The sequence below is a fragment of the Rhinolophus sinicus genome, linkage group LG04 (assembly GCF_036562045.2).
Source record: "Rhinolophus sinicus isolate RSC01 linkage group LG04, ASM3656204v1, whole genome shotgun sequence".
Taxonomy (NCBI): domain Eukaryota; kingdom Metazoa; phylum Chordata; class Mammalia; order Chiroptera; family Rhinolophidae; genus Rhinolophus; species Rhinolophus sinicus.
Genome location: NC_133754.1, coordinates 167,555,944 through 167,572,433, shown reverse-complemented (window position 1 = coordinate 167,572,433; position 16,490 = coordinate 167,555,944). Strand labels below are relative to the sequence as shown.

The following is a 16,490-nucleotide window of genomic DNA, read 5'->3' as shown; positions in this document are numbered from 1 at the left end:
AATACCTTTTGCAAACAACAGAAATGTAATCTTGACTACAATATTTAGTAGGTTGTCATTCATCAAATATTAAAACACCTATATTTGTGGTGAGTGGTAGGATAGTTGTTATAAAACAAAAGAGCTGTCTCATGCCTCTCTTCCGGACTTTAAAATCTATCAATAGAGGTGTGATTATCTCCTCTGATGATAGGAAAATAAAGGAAATGAGCAGGGTGTGATGTTAGAGGGTAGTGAGTACTGAGGGCTAATTAGAGGGTGGTAGCTGTGAAGATGGGGAGACCTACTTAGGAGGTCAGGGAAAGCTCTGAGTGGTGGTGTGTGTAGTGAGATGTGAACAAAGCAAGCTCTATCCCTGAGAAAGGGAGAGTGTTCCAGGGGGAAGGAACTGTGCACACCTTGAGTTTGGAAAGAAAGAGCTCTGCTTATTCAAGGAACTGGATGGAAGCAGTGTGGCTGGGCCTTAGGGAGAGGCCACAGGAAAGGGTGTGGATTTTTTTTTTAATGTAACAAAGATAGGAAAATTATTAATAATTTTTAATCAGCAGAGTCTGTGATCTGGTTCATGGTTTGAAAGGTTTTTCTGGCTGTCCAATGGAGAGTAGTTTGGAAAGGAACGAGAATGGAAGTGGTTGTTGGTGTGGAGGCAGTGAGGGGCAGACTGGTGATACGTGATGTACGATCAAAAAAATAATGGCGAATGTTTACAGTTTTTAAAATGTATTACAGTGAAAAACACATTGCCATTAATCCCCCTCAAAATACTCCCCCCCTTGGTCCAGTTGGTTGGAGCACAGGCTATTAACCACAAGGTTGCTGGTTCAACTCCCGCAAGGGATGGTGGGCTGCGCCTCTTGCCACTAACAATGGCAACTGGACCTGGAGCTGAGCTGCACCCTCCACAACTAAGATTGAAAGGACTACAATTTGCCTTGGAAAAAGTCCTGGAAGTACACACTGTTCCCCAATAAAGTCCTGTTCCCTTTCCCCAATAAAATCTTTAAAAAAAAAAATACTCCCCCTTGTTTCGAACACACTTATCCCATCGTTCTTGCCACTTTCTGAAACAGTTCTGAAGTCCTCTTTTATGAGTGTCTTTAGTTGTGCTGTCGTGGCTGCCTCGATGTCCTGAATCATTTTGACTTTGGGGAAGAGCTAGAAGTCGCACGGTGCCAGATCCAGTGAATAAGGTGGATGAGGAACACTCTAAAGTTTTTTTTTGACAGAAATTGCTGTACCAGAAGCGATGTGTGACATGGAACATTGTCACGAGGGAGGATGATTTACAGCACACTTTAAAACACACCTTCTCTCAAACGTAGCTCACACCCGACTGACTGTACTAACAATTTGAAATTTGTCACACACTGTTACTAAGGTTCCATGCACCACTTCCTGTATTGAAGATCCCTGCCTGGCAGGGATGGCCGAGTTGGATGGAACTCGGCAGCAGCATTCACCATATTTTGTGATCATACCTCGTATTTGAGATACATGGAGGAGATAGAAACGACAGGGCCTGCAGATGGATTTGGTGGTATCATACTTCTTTTGGCACTGGGCCAACCACATCTTGCATATCTATTTCAGTTCTGATTGCAGAGACTTAGATGTGAAATCACAGGTCAATAAAACTGTAGAATAGAAAAGTTAAGTTTAGCTAGTTTGGTTAGAATTGTTTGTGATTTCAGTTTTATTTTTTTTTGCAGGAATGTGTCCTTGGTCTGACTGACAGGTGTCGCTTTTTCATCAATGACAATGAGGTATCACAGCTTGGTTTGGTGCTGGATTCTTTTCAGGGTTGGATCCAAGTAATAAAGCTAACTTTGCCCCTTGCCTCCCTTCCCTTCTTGTAGGTAGCTTCAAATATCACATCATTTGCAGTATATGATGAGTTTTTATTGTTGACAACCCATTCTCATACCTGCCAGTGTTTTTGCCTGAGGGATACTTCATTTAAAAGTAAGTTTTCAGTGTATAAAATAGAAAATAGGTTCTCTTCTAATGTCTTTTGTTCTTTGAAGCCCTGAGGACTTTTAAGTTCTTCACTGACTTTGGCTTTTTTATCATGGAGTCCTAGACTGGAGAAGACCTTTAAAGTTCATTTACTTAGACCCCAGTCTGAACTTCACATCTCAGTCAAGTCATTCTCCACCAGTTCGCAAAGACTTCCAGAGAAGGAAATCCTTCCTTAAACAGAATATCCAAAAGCTAAACAAAAAATTTTCAGGAAATCTTATTTTATAACTAACATTTCACTTTGAGTTACCATGTAGATACCAAACTGGCAATATGGTCTAACTTCTTTGTAATCTTCCTTTTCTCACTGTGGCCACCCTCCATTGTACATCTGAAGGACTCTATTATCTTTTGGTTTGTAGGAAATGGGCTCCATTTTTTCTTCTATTCCACCCCCCCTGTCCTCCCCACCCCACTGTGTGTGTGTGTGTTTTCCTTATTACAAAAATGGCACTTATTTTCTTTGCTTCTCACTTGCAAACAGGGAACCATTCACTGATACGATTGTAGTGTTACTGATGGTGCTAAGAAATAGAGAAGCTGCCCAATCTTCCCCGTGGTGTCCACCATCAGTTGAGAAGTTGTGTGTGTGAATGTGCATGAGGGGTCTGTGAGAAAGGGCACGTTCCAGGGATGAGACTGTTTGTCAGAAAGGCACATGGTCTTAAGGCTGAGTGGGAGAGCAAAGGAGCCTGGTTGTTAATTGCTGTCTTCTAGTTCAAATGATGTGCAGTTTTAGCTGCAGTTAATGGAGAGTGGCTTGTCATGAAAATGATTCTTAAGGCTGAGCCCTTGGTGTCTTCAGCGTTACAGGCAGGTCTGAGCAGCAGTCATGTGTCTAACGGGGAAACTCTGCGGAAGGTGGAGAGGGGCTCACGCATTGTCACTGTTGTGCCCCAGGACACAAAGCTTATATTACAGGTAAGCTGATTTTCCAGGCTGTGTTTCTGATTGTCAATTGGCAGTCAGTACCAAACCAAATTCTTGCAGATTGCATTGTAGACTCTCTTATCGTTTGTAACAATTTATTACAAAGCCTTTCCTTGCTAGGCCCTCTGGCAGCTTTATACAAAGGAGTGTTCGTGCAGACTCTGCCCAGTAAGGCTAATAGGGAAGCTTTTCTGGAAAATCAAAATAAGTATTGAGCACAACAAGATTCTGCTCAAACAAAGTGTGCTCATTTGACTGCGTTGTGGTAGTTCTCTAGGAAGTTAGGTCAAGTTATGTCTCCTGGGTATTTAAATGTTTTCTGTTTCATTGAAAATATTACTGTTTTGATTTCTTTGTTTTAAGATGCCACGGGGAAACATAGAAGTCGTTCATCATCGAGCCCTGGTTTTAGCTCAGGTTCGGAAGTGGCTAGACAAGTAAGTACCATGTATAGGACTAGTTAGTTTATTGTTATGACTTATGTGTGAAGATGGTAAGTGTTCTAGTAAAGTCTTGACAACGTAAAAGTCTGAAAACCTTCATTACAGATGTCCTCAATCATATTCTCAGAGGCTTTTTTTTCGCTGTGATTTTAATACCACATGGTGTAGTACACATTCCTAGCGGCAAGAATCATGAAGCTCATCATATAAACAGAGCTTTCTAGCCTAAGGGGATCTGAGGGGCCTTTAGATGGCTTATGAGCCCCGGGAAAATTGTGCGCCAGACTGTGTGTGTGTGTACTTATCCAGGCAGAAGGCCCAGAGCTTTCAGTACATTGATGGGGCGGGGGGGGCCTGTGACCCAAAAGTGCCAGAGCCACAGTTGTGAAGTAAATGACCCATTGTCTGAATCTATATGGGGGAACTTTGTTTTAGAAAAGTTATTATTAACATTTTGTTAAAAGAAGAAAGTGGACCTAAGTGCCATGATGATTTTCTGTTGTATGTGGTGAAGTCCTCACCCGCCCTGATGACTGAGTCATACCTTTTAAGAAGGTAAATGAATCTGGTACCTGATTTTTTTCATTTGGTGATTTCAGAATAGAAATTCAGTAGCAACTGCTTGGCATTTGGTCTATAATCTACCTATAACTGGTTTGTATTATAAAAATGAGCAGGGTCCAGGGAGTTTAGTTTTTGTGAAATGACTTTTCTGTCCATTCTCTATCTCTTCACAGACTTATGTTTAAAGAAGCATTTGAATGCATGAGAAAACTGAGAATTAATCTCAATCTGATTCATGACCACAATCCCAAGGTAACTTTCTAAATTTGCTTCACCCGAGCTTGCTTCAGACTTAAGCTAATGTGATTTGAACTGAAATGTTTTGTCCTTTTTTGGATAGGTGTTTCTTGAAAATGTGGAGACCTTCATAAGACAGATAGATTCTGTAAATCATATTAATTTGTTTTTCACAGAATTAAAGTAAGTATTTTGAATAATTCATGAGTATCGTATCTATAATTTTTTTCTTTTAGTTAAGGAAATCAAACACATAGATAGAGGAGAAAAATTACTGTTCTGTGTATTTTTTTTCACTGTAATTCTTAGATGCCAGATATACTGGATTTTTGCTCTTTTTCCTTTATAAAATGTCTATTTAAAACTAAGAATTTAAAGCATGAAGGTCAGAATTATTACTTGGCTTTATTTGTAGGTGTACATATTACAGTTATTTGTTTTTTCTTATGAGATTAAAATCAAATGGTGTGTTTTTCTGCAGTGACTTTTTTCCCAACTTTTTAATGAGAAATTTCAAACATACAGAAAAGTTGAGAGACTTGTCCAGGGAGCATCCTATACCTAGATTCTAGAGTTCCTGTTCGTATATTTGCTTTATCACTATCATCATTTTGTGCAGTCACCATTTCATCTATTTTTAGACAAATTTAAAGGTCATTAGAGACATCAGTCACCTTTCCTCTCAATATTTCACTTTGCATAGCATTAACTAGAGTACATTCTTTGTGTACAGGGTCCCCTTTGCAGGTCAAATTTATTTGTAGTGAAATGCACAGATCGATCAGTGTACCATCCAATGAGTTTTGACAAACGTATACTTGTATGCAACCTGAACCCCTATCAAGATCGAAAACATTTCCTTCATCTCAGAAGGTTCCCCCACAGCCCTTCTTAGTCCGTGTTCACACCCTAGGCACCAGTTTTTTGAGTTTTTAGAACAGTTTTGCATATGCAAGAACTTTGTATAAATGGAATCATAGAGTATTTACTTTTCTGTGTAAACAAAGCTTCTTTCTCATATATTATCTTGAGATTTCATCCATTTTGCACACAACACTAGTTCATCTCATTTATCACTTAATGGTATGCCATTGTATAAATATACTGTAGTTTGTTTATTCATTCCCCTGGACTGTACCCCGTTTGGGACTATTTGAATAAAACGTCTATGAATATTAGTATATGAGTATTTTGTGGACACGTTTTCATTTCTCAGTAAGTTTCTCCGTTTTTCACCTCATGTGAATATTTTTAATTAAACGTTTCCAAAAGCCATTTTTATTTATTCTTTCATAAGCACTCTTGGGTTTATGTTAGTAGTTTGAGAGCTGTGACACATGTTCGGTTAATGGCCTTTAATACACACTTGTTCTTAGGGAAGAAGATGTTACCAAGACCATGTATCCTCCACCAGTTAGCAGCACTGTCCAGGTGTCCAGAGTTCCTGAGGGGAGAAAAGTAGATCTTATCTGCGATGCTATGAGAGCAGCCATGGAGAACATAAATCCTCATAAGTATGTGTGCCGGCACTAGTTGACATCTTTTGAATAACAGAAGTGTAGAGTTGTCCCTACTTAGCTTGTTTATCCTTCTCATTCTGCTGTCCTTTACTCATTACCTCAGATACTGCTTGTCAATACTCACCTCTCACGTGAAGAAAACAACTCCAGAACTGGAAACTGTGCTGCAGAAGGTACACGAGCTTCAAGGTAGAGAGACCGTTCACAGAGAGTGTTTATTGGGGCCCTGACTGTCACCAGTCTTCTGGTCACACTGACCAGGACCAGTGCCATGTCACAGATTTAACGTGTGGCCTCTGGGTTCCCATTTTAAGACCTGTGTCATTTTTTTTTAATGTTCCTCCACAAAGCGTGTGCAAAAGAGTCAAAAGTACATACTTGTCAGGAACATTTGTTACTTTGTCATTTTGGCTATGTTGCTATGTGTGTGGGTTTTTCCTCCAAATGTTCTGTGTTCTGACACACTGACAGGAAATGCTCCGCTGGTTCCCGATGCCGTGAGTGCTGAAGAGGCCCTGCAGTATTTGCTGCTGTTGGTCGATGTGAATGAATTATATGATCATTCTCTCGGGACCTATGACTTTGATTTAGTCCTCATGGTAGCTGAGAAGTCACAGAAGGTACGTGATGTTGCTAGGCATATGTGTGAATAAATTCTCTTCTAATCAAGGAAATAGAACAAATGATTCATAGTCCAGTTCAATTCTTTATCTTGTAGCTCTTTTCTCTGGTGGAAAGTGGGAATATGGAGAATAGAAAAGTTCAGGGCCTCTAGTCATAGCCTAGCATACTGCAGTCAAAAAGCTTGAGCACCACTGGTCTACATATTTTTATCTCTTTTTTTGTAGCCTGGTTTTAATCCCCTGTCATTCCTTTCCTTGTTCTTGCCAGAGTGATCTTTCCCAAAAGGAAACTTTGAGCCTTCGTTCCTCTGCTTAAAATCCTTCATGGGCTCCCCAGTGCCCCTAGGATAAAGTTCAGAAGCCCTAATATTGCTTAAAAACCCTCCCGTGAGCTGGTCTCTGTGTATCTCTCTATTCTCATCTCTTGACGTTATCCCTTTTACTCTGCTCATGGAGGAAAGGCAGTGCTTTTGTTGCCCCAACTGCCACTCTCAGCCTCCCCATTCACCTGGCTAATTCTCACTCATCTTGGTCAGAGGGTGCCAAGGTGGCATCTTCCCAGTCAACCATTCTTGCCTCCCTGCCCCTACCCAGCGCCTGGAGGACATGGCCCTGTGTGTGCTTCTGCTGTAGCCAGTGCCTACCCTGCATACCAGTGTATCTCCTCTGCTAGACTGAGTTCACTGACGCTGAGGTTTATGGTGTGCTCTTTGTACATGGTGGATTCTTACTCATGTTTGTTGAGTGTTTTGCTCAGTAGGTCTCCCCTGCATCACATGCATGAGCATTTGGTCGTTCACTCTCTTGGTGTTTTTCCTGTATTGTTCTTACGTGTATTCAGCCTGTCTGCCCCCTGAAATTGAAGTAAGAACGGAAAGCTGTGAACAGGAAGAACACAGCTTTCTTACGGGCATGGCACAGAGCTGGAGACAATCAGTGCCAGTGAAAACTTGTGGTCAGGGCCTCACAGTTCTGCGTCCAACTCAGTATAATTTGATTTTTGTTTTCACACTTGGTTTTTGCATATGGAGGCCATGAAATGTCATAGAAACAGCTCCAAGCTCAATGCCTTGCACTTTTAGGAGAAACTCGGATGTAGTTATCGAATGTCTTCTAGATTGGAACCTTGTTTTCCTTAATAACCTATGAAATAAGTGGCTATTGTGAGACTTAGGTAAAAGGTAGTCGTTATTCCTAATGTAAACTTAACACTCACATGTTAAAACATTTATATCAGATGTTGTATTATATAGATTGATTTTTATATATTAGATAATATATAATTAATGTATTAATATGGTGCATATTTTTTAAGTTGCATAGTTTCGGGCTTATTGCTATCATTATAATTTTTTTATTTTAATAAGCAAATACAATCACAAGCAATCAAGTTCTCTTATTTATGATTTCTATTTTTAGGATCCCAAAGAATATCTTCCGTTTCTTAATACACTTAAGAAAATGGAAACTAATTATCAGCGATTCACCATAGACAAATACTTGAAACGGTATGAAAAAGCCATTGGCCACCTCAGCAAATGTGGTATGTGTGAGGATTAGTATGTTTATTTCTGCTTCAAATTTTCTTTGGAACTAGACAGGGTATAAATTAAAATACTTCCTTAGGAAAGACTGATTTGAATTTCCACTTCTGAAAACTTTAGGGCAGGAGTGTTCAAACTGCGGCCCGTGGGCCAACTGCGGTCCGCAATGCATTGTTAATTGGCCCACAGCAAATTCCAAAAATATATTTAGTTTACTTAAATAAACCGGGTGAGGCAATATGTACTTCACCTCAAGTGAGTGACCCGGCTGTTTGTGTATTTTACCACATATGGCCCGTGGTGAAAAACGTTGAAAAAAGTTTGGACACCCGTGCTTTAGGGATTATGTGTCTGTGCCTTCTTTCCTCATGTGTTCTGAGAAGCTGAGGACAAAGCAAATTCCTTTTAAAGACCTGAAGGAGCTCCATGGCTAAGAAAATAGAGCAGATCTCTTTTGGGTTAAAAATGATCACGTCCTAAATTCACTTTAGTGTCTGGAAATCAAAATTGGTTGATAACTTGCTCTTCTCATGTGTTTGCAAACACCTGAGGGAAACCCGGCTTACCTGGAGCAAGATGCCCGCCGGCAGTGCCCTGAAAAGCACAGTTTTAATTGTCAGAGATGGAGTGGACCAGGCACAGTGCCAGGGTCTGCTTCACCCCTGTGCCTGACCCGTGCTGGAACCTCTGGCTTCAGCAGGTGTGATCGTTTCCTGAGGCTGAGGCGGGCACAGGAAGACTCACTTGGGGTGCTTGTTAAATATTCGGCTTCCAGCTTCCTGGGAGAAGCTGATTCAGTCGAGCTGGGTAGGATTCAGGCGTGTGTATGTTTAATAAGCTCTCCAGGTGATTCTTATTACGGAGGTTGAGCAAACACTGGGCTGGATGATCATTTCTGAGGGGGAGTGTAAAAATTCCTTTTACGTAGAACTCGGATCCCAGTCAGTGTTTCTCAGCTCACAGTCTGCAGTGGTGCTCCTTAAAATTCAAATTTCTGGACTCCATTCTCTAGATCCTCTGATTATGCAGGTCTTAAAAGGTCCCTTGTGGATTTTGTTTGGGGACCATTTGGTATAAATGAAATCCTTTGTGCTTCCAAAATCCTAAGTTTGTGTGTGTATGAATCTTATTCCTGCAGGACCCGAGTACTTCCCAGAATTCTTAAACTTAATAAAAGATAAAAACTTATATAATGAAGCTCTGAAGTTATATCCACCAAACTCGCAGCAGTACAAGGTGTGTGGTGTGTGAAACGAGGCTCTCCTGATTTTGCTTTGTGCCGTGGTTGGAAAGGGGTGACGATCCTGAGCACGTAACACCGTCCTTGGTTTCAAGGTCCATCTTCAAATGAACTCTCCTCATCTTGAACTTCTTATCTGGGAGAATGGCCCTGACCTGTTCCTTTTCTGAAGAACTTGGCCAGGCCAGAAACCTAGGCATGGTCCCAGGTTCCTCGTGGGGAATACCACGGCAGTGTCCACACGGGCCGCCCTGCCTCCGTCCCCACCCCCCACCCTCCCACCCCCCGCAGACCAGTCTCACTGCTACATAACTGATCTTCCTGAAAAGTACAGGTCTTTCCCATTTATTTTAGGGTAAAAGGAGAACATGTAGTTTGTTTAAACAAGTATCTGTTTAGCTTTTCTTATATGCCAGATACTTTGCTTATAAGCTAAATGTGTTATATGATTCTCATAAATATCCAGTAGGTGGTGTGCACATTTACAAATGAGGAAACAACTTGCTTCAGGACCTGGGGCTCTGACGTGGCCTACCTGGGCTTTGGAGCACGTGCTATTAACTGCTGATCACTGTGCAATCATCACCACCATTTTCAGTTTGTCTGCGGAGTGCAGACATCTTTCTGTGATCTGGCCCCTGAGTGCTGCTTTAGCATCAGCTGCCTCTGCCAGCCCTTCGCCTTCCCCTTCCGTTAGCCCCACTTGTCCTTCCAAACTCTCAGATCTCCTCTGTTGCTGCATGAGGTTCCAAACGCTGAGCTCCCTGGGTACCCTGTTCTTACGTTGGTGGTGGCATTTATCAGACTGCTGGTTTTGATTTGTCTCTCCCACCAGGCAGCGGGTTCCCTAAGGGCAGGGGCTCCGTGTTGTGTTCCTTTCTGTGTGCCTGCCTAACCCTGAGCCTGGGGAATAGAGAATGTGGCTAGTGGCTGCCTCTCTGCTCTTGTTTTTGTTGTCTGTTCCTCTTTCCTGTGCTCTCTCTGTCAGTCATACCGACTTCTTGCTATTCCTGTCTGGATTCCATACATATTCCTGTTGGAGGGCCATGGTCCCTTCTGCTCTTGGCCTGGAACACTGTCCCTCACTCCTCACATGGCTTCTCCCCACAGCCCTCTGAAATAGCACTCCCGTCGCTCTCTGTGCCTTTACCGCTGTTACCATTACTTCATAGCCCATGTCATGTTTATAAGTCCACGCTCTCCAGTGCAAGAGCAGGAACTCGGTGGTGGTTCTTGCTACCCTTTGGTCTTTTGTTTTTGTTTTTTGCTTGAGACTTCAAAAACGATGTCACCCTTCCTCACTGACCCTTCATCTCCTCTTGTCACAGGACATCAGCACTGCTTATGGGGAACACCTGATTCAGGAGCAGCAATACGAGCCAGGGGGGCTTGTGTTTGCCCGCTGTGGTGCCCACCAGGAAGCTCTTGATGCCTTTCTGGCTTGTGGCAACTGGCAACAAGCTCTCTGTGTGGCAGCCCAGCTCCACTTGAGCAGAGACCAGCTGGCTGGCCTCGGCAGAACCCTGGCAGGTAAACGCTGTCATTTAGACTCTCCAAGATGAGAACGCCAAAAGTTCTTTGTTTCTTTTTTTAATTTTATTTGGCAATTTTGTACATAGATCTAGGGCAGCATACCTTGAGGTATTCTCATACTCACTGATAAAAATTAATTTGGAATGTTTTACTAACTAGAGCAACAGGACTCCCAAAATGCATTGGGTCATAGAGCAGTTTATTTCTCATGTGAGGACTGACAAGTCCCTCCGTCGTGTGGCTCTGCCGTCTCTTGGGCAGATCGCTGCAGCTGGATTAATCTCCACATCTGCACGCCCTTCCTTGGGAAGGGGGAGAAGCCATAGTCAAGGAAGAACACTTACCTTAAAATTGGAAATAACCTAGAAGTTACACTAGCACTTCTTCTCCATCTCATTCACCAAAACTTACATTACGTGGTCACACCTAGTACAGTGTAACCGAATGGCCATGTGCCCTATAAGAAGGTAAAGATGAATTTGGGGGTGAGGCCATTCAGGTATAGACAATAGGTCATTGGAAACCATAATAGCAATTTTCAGAAATGAGGTAAGAGGCCAAATGTATAAGCATTTGCAGTTTGAAAGCAAAGGCAGTTCAGGTGTTTCAAGGTCTAAGAATCGCCTAGACCAGGCGCAAGGCTGTAGGAGTCTGATTCTTAGCGTGGAAGAGACGTTGAGTACTGCCTGTGAGAGGAGAGGAGTAGGGGGTCTGGCCCTCAGCTGCGTAGGGTAGGTGTGTGACTGGTGTATTTTCCCCTTACTCTTTCAACAGTCTTATAAATATTATTTATTATTTCTTTATTATTATTTCCAAGGGGAAAAAGTAATCCTGAAAAAAATTCCAAATTATATCCTGTTAAATGTATGTAAGCATCCTCCTTAGTTATTTGCATTATTCTTTTTTTCTTGGGGTTATAAAAATGTGTAAGATTACCACTTTTCTTTGTCTGGCGTTTTCTGCTAATTAGATCTGTAGGATCTTCGATAAGCCCTCTTCAATTTCCAAGCTGAACATTTTACAAGTTTGAGAATTTTTTAATTTTAGACCTTATAGTTATTCATCCTGGCTTCATTGCTACTTCTCACTTAGAAACTTATGTTACTGGTAATTTATACCTTCTAGCTGTGATCTTACATTCGTTACAACTCTTAGCTTGCTCTTTGCCATGCCTTACGATGGAGTACACCTAGTTCTCCCAGACATTTAGCAAAAATTGGTGGGGAAGGCAGTGCTCAACGAGTTTTGAGAAAAGTTGCATGGTAGTTATGTCATGGGCATATTAACTTAGTTAATTTACATAAGCCGGCAAAAGAAAGAAAAGATAGCTATTTAAATAGTGGCGGTGCCTGTACCTGTTTTGTCAGTGATAATCTGGCGTGGAGATGGGAGGCATGAACCTGCCAGCCCTTTCGTCAGCCTCCGGTTCTTTGTACCTCTCCTAGTGTGATTACACTGGGCTGACTGTGATTCTAGGGTCTTAGACACTGCATGACCCCAAACATAAGCCAGCTACCGCCGGCTAGTGCTCAACCAAAGAAACAGCGGTCTCTTCCTATTACTCTTGTTTCCCTGAAAATAAGACCTACCCCGAAAATAAGCCCCAGTTAAGACTGTCGCATTTAGTACATTATGATGGTGTTCCGGAAGAAGATGACATGACTGTATTTGAATAAATGTAGATTGTTGTACACGAAAAAATAAGACACCCCTGAAAATACTGACTAATGCATCTTTTGGAGCAAAAATTGGTATAAGACCGGTCTTATTTTCGGGAAAACATGGTAGAGGAAAAAATAGATCAGTGAGAGGTGCTAGGTCTGTTGCCCACATGCATCCCTTTGTAAGCATTTTTTCATGGCGAATTTTGGCATGCATGATTTTCGCATCCAGTACTAAATTTAGATTGTAACTGCCATTCAAGGTAGAACTCCGTGGTATTCTCTTTCCCTCAACGAAATTCACAAAGTACATAGTTTGATACATAATAAAGGCATATTAATAAAATACCACCAGAATAATCTGTTTAACTTTGTTTTACCCAGTGCTTCCCAAAGTTACTTGATTTGAGAATGGTTACTTTGGTACTGCCTTTCAGTTGCCTTTGGAACAGTCTTAGCACTTTGGAAAATGCGGTTTTAAAGCAGTTTGATTTGAATGTGTACTCTGTGGAGCTCAATCTCCAATTTGTAGGAGACTGTTTTGATTTAAATATTACTGTGTTTCCCTGAAAATAAGACCGGGTCTTATATTAATTTTTGCTCCAAAGGACGTATTAGGGTTTATGTTCAGGGGATGTCATCCTGAAAAATCATGCTGGGGCTTATTTTCCGGTTAGGTCTTGTTTTTGGGGACACACGGTACTACCAAAAACCATTTCAACTTGAGTTTTGGTAATACTGTTGATAGCAAGCCAAATATGGTCAAATGCTTATGTTATCTTTGCAGGAAAGCTAGCTGAGCAGAGGAAGTATAGTGACGCGGCCACAGTTTTGGAACAGTACGCCCAGGTAAACTCGGTTCCTCCCTTTTAAAACTCCCCGTTAACAAGCAAGGACTTTCTAGTTGTACCTCATGGATTATGAAAATTAGAGGAACTGTGGGTAGTTAGAAAGTCCAGGGATAGTTTGCCCTGCAGCTCTTCCATTTTGCTGGCTTGACTTGGAAATCTAAATTCAGTATCTGTCTATGTAATTAGAAGTTCTGTGAAGCACAATACCAAAGCACTCTACTGTAACATGCCCTAGTGGTTTGGCCCTGGTAGAAAGTACTAAATTAAATCTCAAGGAAGTTGTACTTTTTATGTTAACTTGCCAAAGTAGAAACAGTGAGACAAGACCATTCTAAAACACGGTATTGAACTTTAGCCACTTGTTCGGCTTTTACTTTTATTCTTTCTGTTGGAAATATCTTTTATCTCAGGTAGCTTGATGGGTTCTAATTTTTTAGCAGATTATGAAGATAAGTAGTTATGCTCGCTTTTGATAAAATTACAGGATTTAAACCTGCGCTGACACTGGCCCCAGACTAACAGGGCACACGTTTGACACCAGGGATCACTGCCCTCTAGAGTTTGGGCCTTTGATGAGAGTGTTTTTACAGTTGTTATGAGTGGGCACATTTTGCATCACATAACTGTGCTTTTAAAATCCTTCAGTGTCTTTCATGTAATAGGGTAAGTGAAAAGATAACTAAAATTTGATATCATTAGATCTTGGGAAGAAAATATGTTGGATGACTGGCTGAAAACATCAGTGAATAAAATATGCATAATGCAGCAGGAAAAGAGGAAGACCAAATAAGAGATGGATTGACTCCATAAAGGAAGCCATAGGCGTGAGTCTAGGAGCTGAGCAGGGCTGTTGAGGACAGGGCATTGTGGATGTCACTCATTCGTAGGGTTTCCAGGATGGAGCCAAATCATTAGCATGTAACAACAGAGTAAAGAGGTTGGAGTAGAAAGATATACCATCTAAGATGGTTAATTAAATGGATAAGATGCCACCATCTTTTTATAAATGAAGATTAATTCATACATATTTGATTTACATATTTATAATTATATGTATTTAATTGGGGTATACTTTACATACAATAAAATTTATCAATTTTAAATCAACAGTTAGATGAGTTTTGACAAATGTTTACAGTTGTGTAACCATTACAAGCATGATACATTTCTGTCACTCCCGAAAGTTCCCTAGCTCCCCTTTTGCAACCCACCTTCTCCCTCCACCCCCAGCCCCTGTCAACCACTGATCTGCTTTCTGTCATTACGGTTTGGCTTTTTCTAGAATTTCATATAAATGGAACCATCTGGCATGTGGTCTTTTTAGTCTGGCTTCTTTCGCTCACATAACGCTTTTCATTTTTAACATTTTTGATTCTTTTTTAAAATTTCTATCTTTCTGCTTACATTACCCTTGCATTTCGTCTACTTATTTCGTTAGAGCCATTAGCATATTAATGGTATTTACTTAAATTCTCGGCCTTATAATTCCAACATCCCTGCCACATCTGAGTCTGATTCTGCTGCTTGCTCTCGCTCTTCAAACTGTTTTGTATTTTCTGTACACCTTAGAGTTCTTTGTTCACAGCCTGATGTGATAGAGTGTGAGTAAATTTCAGTGACTAGGCCTTTAGTGATGTGGTTAAGAGTTGGAGGAGGAGAAGCTTGCTATAGTCCTGTGATTGGGTCTCAGTCTTCAGTGAGCCTGTGCCCCTGGGCTGGGGGCTTCATCAGTGCTTCTGCTTTTTCACCCCTTATATGGGACAGTAAGGCTAGGGGATCTGGGGGTGGGTGTTTCCCTTCCTCTACATAAGTTAGGCTTAGTAAAACTCACTTTGGTTAGGCTCTGGCAAAATAGTTTCCTTTGAGAGCAGGCCTAGTTAAGAATAGCGTGTTCTGGATATATTTTAAAATGGCTACTTTCCCCCTCCCCTTGTTAGAAACAAGATTTTTCCTCTGATAGTCATTGTGAGAACCTGGTAGGGCTCCTGGGGGTAAAAACTCACAAAAGTGTAGGAGCCTTCCTAAGTCCGGGCCCCCACAGAGCTTTTAACTTTTAAGCTTACCCAGAGTGAGTCTGATCCACAGAAAGCCTCCAACTATTTGTCCATTACAATTTAGATTTTTCCTATCCCCACTCCTAATTCTGGTAGAGATTTCTGTTTGTGACACCATCACCACCATCCATCTCCAGAACTGTTTTTCATCTTGCAAAACTGAAACTCTAAATCCAGTAAATAATAACTCCCCATGCCTCGGGCAACCAACTACTTCCTGTGTCTATGAATCTGACTAAGTATCTCATATAAGTAGAACCTTGCGGTATTTGCTTTGCCCTTTTATATCTGGCTTATTTCACTTAGCATGTTTTCAAGGCTCATCCAAGTTGTAGTATGTAACAGCTTTTTGTTCCAACTAGTTCTCTGTATCCCCTTATCTGTGTCTCCATTTTGGGGACTGCTGTTTGTCCTGTGACCTCAGTTCTCTGATGGACCTAAGAAGAGTTGTTGATTTTGAATTTGTTCAGCATTTTACTTGTTAGTACGGAATAACAACTTCCAAGTTCCTTATATGCTGAACTAAAAATTGGAAGTCATATAATGCTTTAGAAATTTATCCATATTATAGCATGTATCAATTCATTCCTTTTTATTTTGTTGAGTAGTATTCCATTGTATGAATATGTTACAGATAATCAAAAAATGAAAAGTAAGTGTTGGCAAGAATGTGGAGAAATAGGAATCCTTGTACCTTGGATTCCTTGGAAAAGAGTTTGGTGGTTCCTGAAAAAGTAAAACATAATCATATGACCCAGCAGTTTCACTCCTAAGTGTATATGAAGAGAAGTGGGAATATATGTCCACAAAGAAACTTATATACAAATGTTTATAGCAGCATTATTTATAATACCCAAAAGATGGAAACGGTGCAAATGTCCATTAATGACAGGTGAATGGATAAATTGTGAGATACACACAGAGGAATATTCAGTCATTAAAAGGAACAAAAAACTGTTACATGCTACAACTTGGATGAGTCTTGAAAACATGCTAAATGAAATAAGCCAAATATAAAAGGGCAAATATTGTATGGTTCTACTTATATGCAATACCTAGAGTAGTCAGATTCATAGAGACAGGAAGTAGAGTGGTGGTTGCCAGAGGCATGGGGAGTTATTATTTACCAGATCTAGAACGTTTAGTTTTGCAAGTCAAAAAAAAGTTACAGAGATGGATGATGGTGATGGTTTCACAACAGTGTGAGTTTACTTAATGCCACTGAACTGTACACTAAAAAATAGTTAAAATAGTAAATCTTGTGCTATATA

The 16,490-nt window shown here is 40.9% G+C and overlaps 1 protein-coding gene across 2 annotated transcripts in view; it reads left to right on the top strand.

The window, feature by feature from the left end:
- Nucleotides 1–16,490, top strand: part of ELP1 (elongator acetyltransferase complex subunit 1) — a 53,638-nt gene that overhangs the window by 26,512 nt on the left and 10,636 nt on the right. For both annotated transcript variants that reach the window (XM_019734212.2, XM_074330799.1), the window contains 13 exons: nucleotides 1,710–1,763; nucleotides 1,857–1,962; nucleotides 2,825–2,940; nucleotides 3,313–3,386; nucleotides 4,130–4,208; nucleotides 4,297–4,376; nucleotides 5,570–5,707; nucleotides 5,817–5,902; nucleotides 6,185–6,333; nucleotides 7,756–7,879; nucleotides 9,019–9,116; nucleotides 10,449–10,650; nucleotides 13,102–13,163. In XM_019734212.2, the coding sequence (XP_019589771.2) occupies nucleotides 1,710–1,763; nucleotides 1,857–1,962; nucleotides 2,825–2,940; nucleotides 3,313–3,386; nucleotides 4,130–4,208; nucleotides 4,297–4,376; nucleotides 5,570–5,707; nucleotides 5,817–5,902; nucleotides 6,185–6,333; nucleotides 7,756–7,879; nucleotides 9,019–9,116; nucleotides 10,449–10,650; nucleotides 13,102–13,163 (1,368 nt within the window). The remainder of the gene's footprint in view (nucleotides 1–1,709; nucleotides 1,764–1,856; nucleotides 1,963–2,824; nucleotides 2,941–3,312; nucleotides 3,387–4,129; nucleotides 4,209–4,296; nucleotides 4,377–5,569; nucleotides 5,708–5,816; nucleotides 5,903–6,184; nucleotides 6,334–7,755; nucleotides 7,880–9,018; nucleotides 9,117–10,448; nucleotides 10,651–13,101; nucleotides 13,164–16,490) is intronic.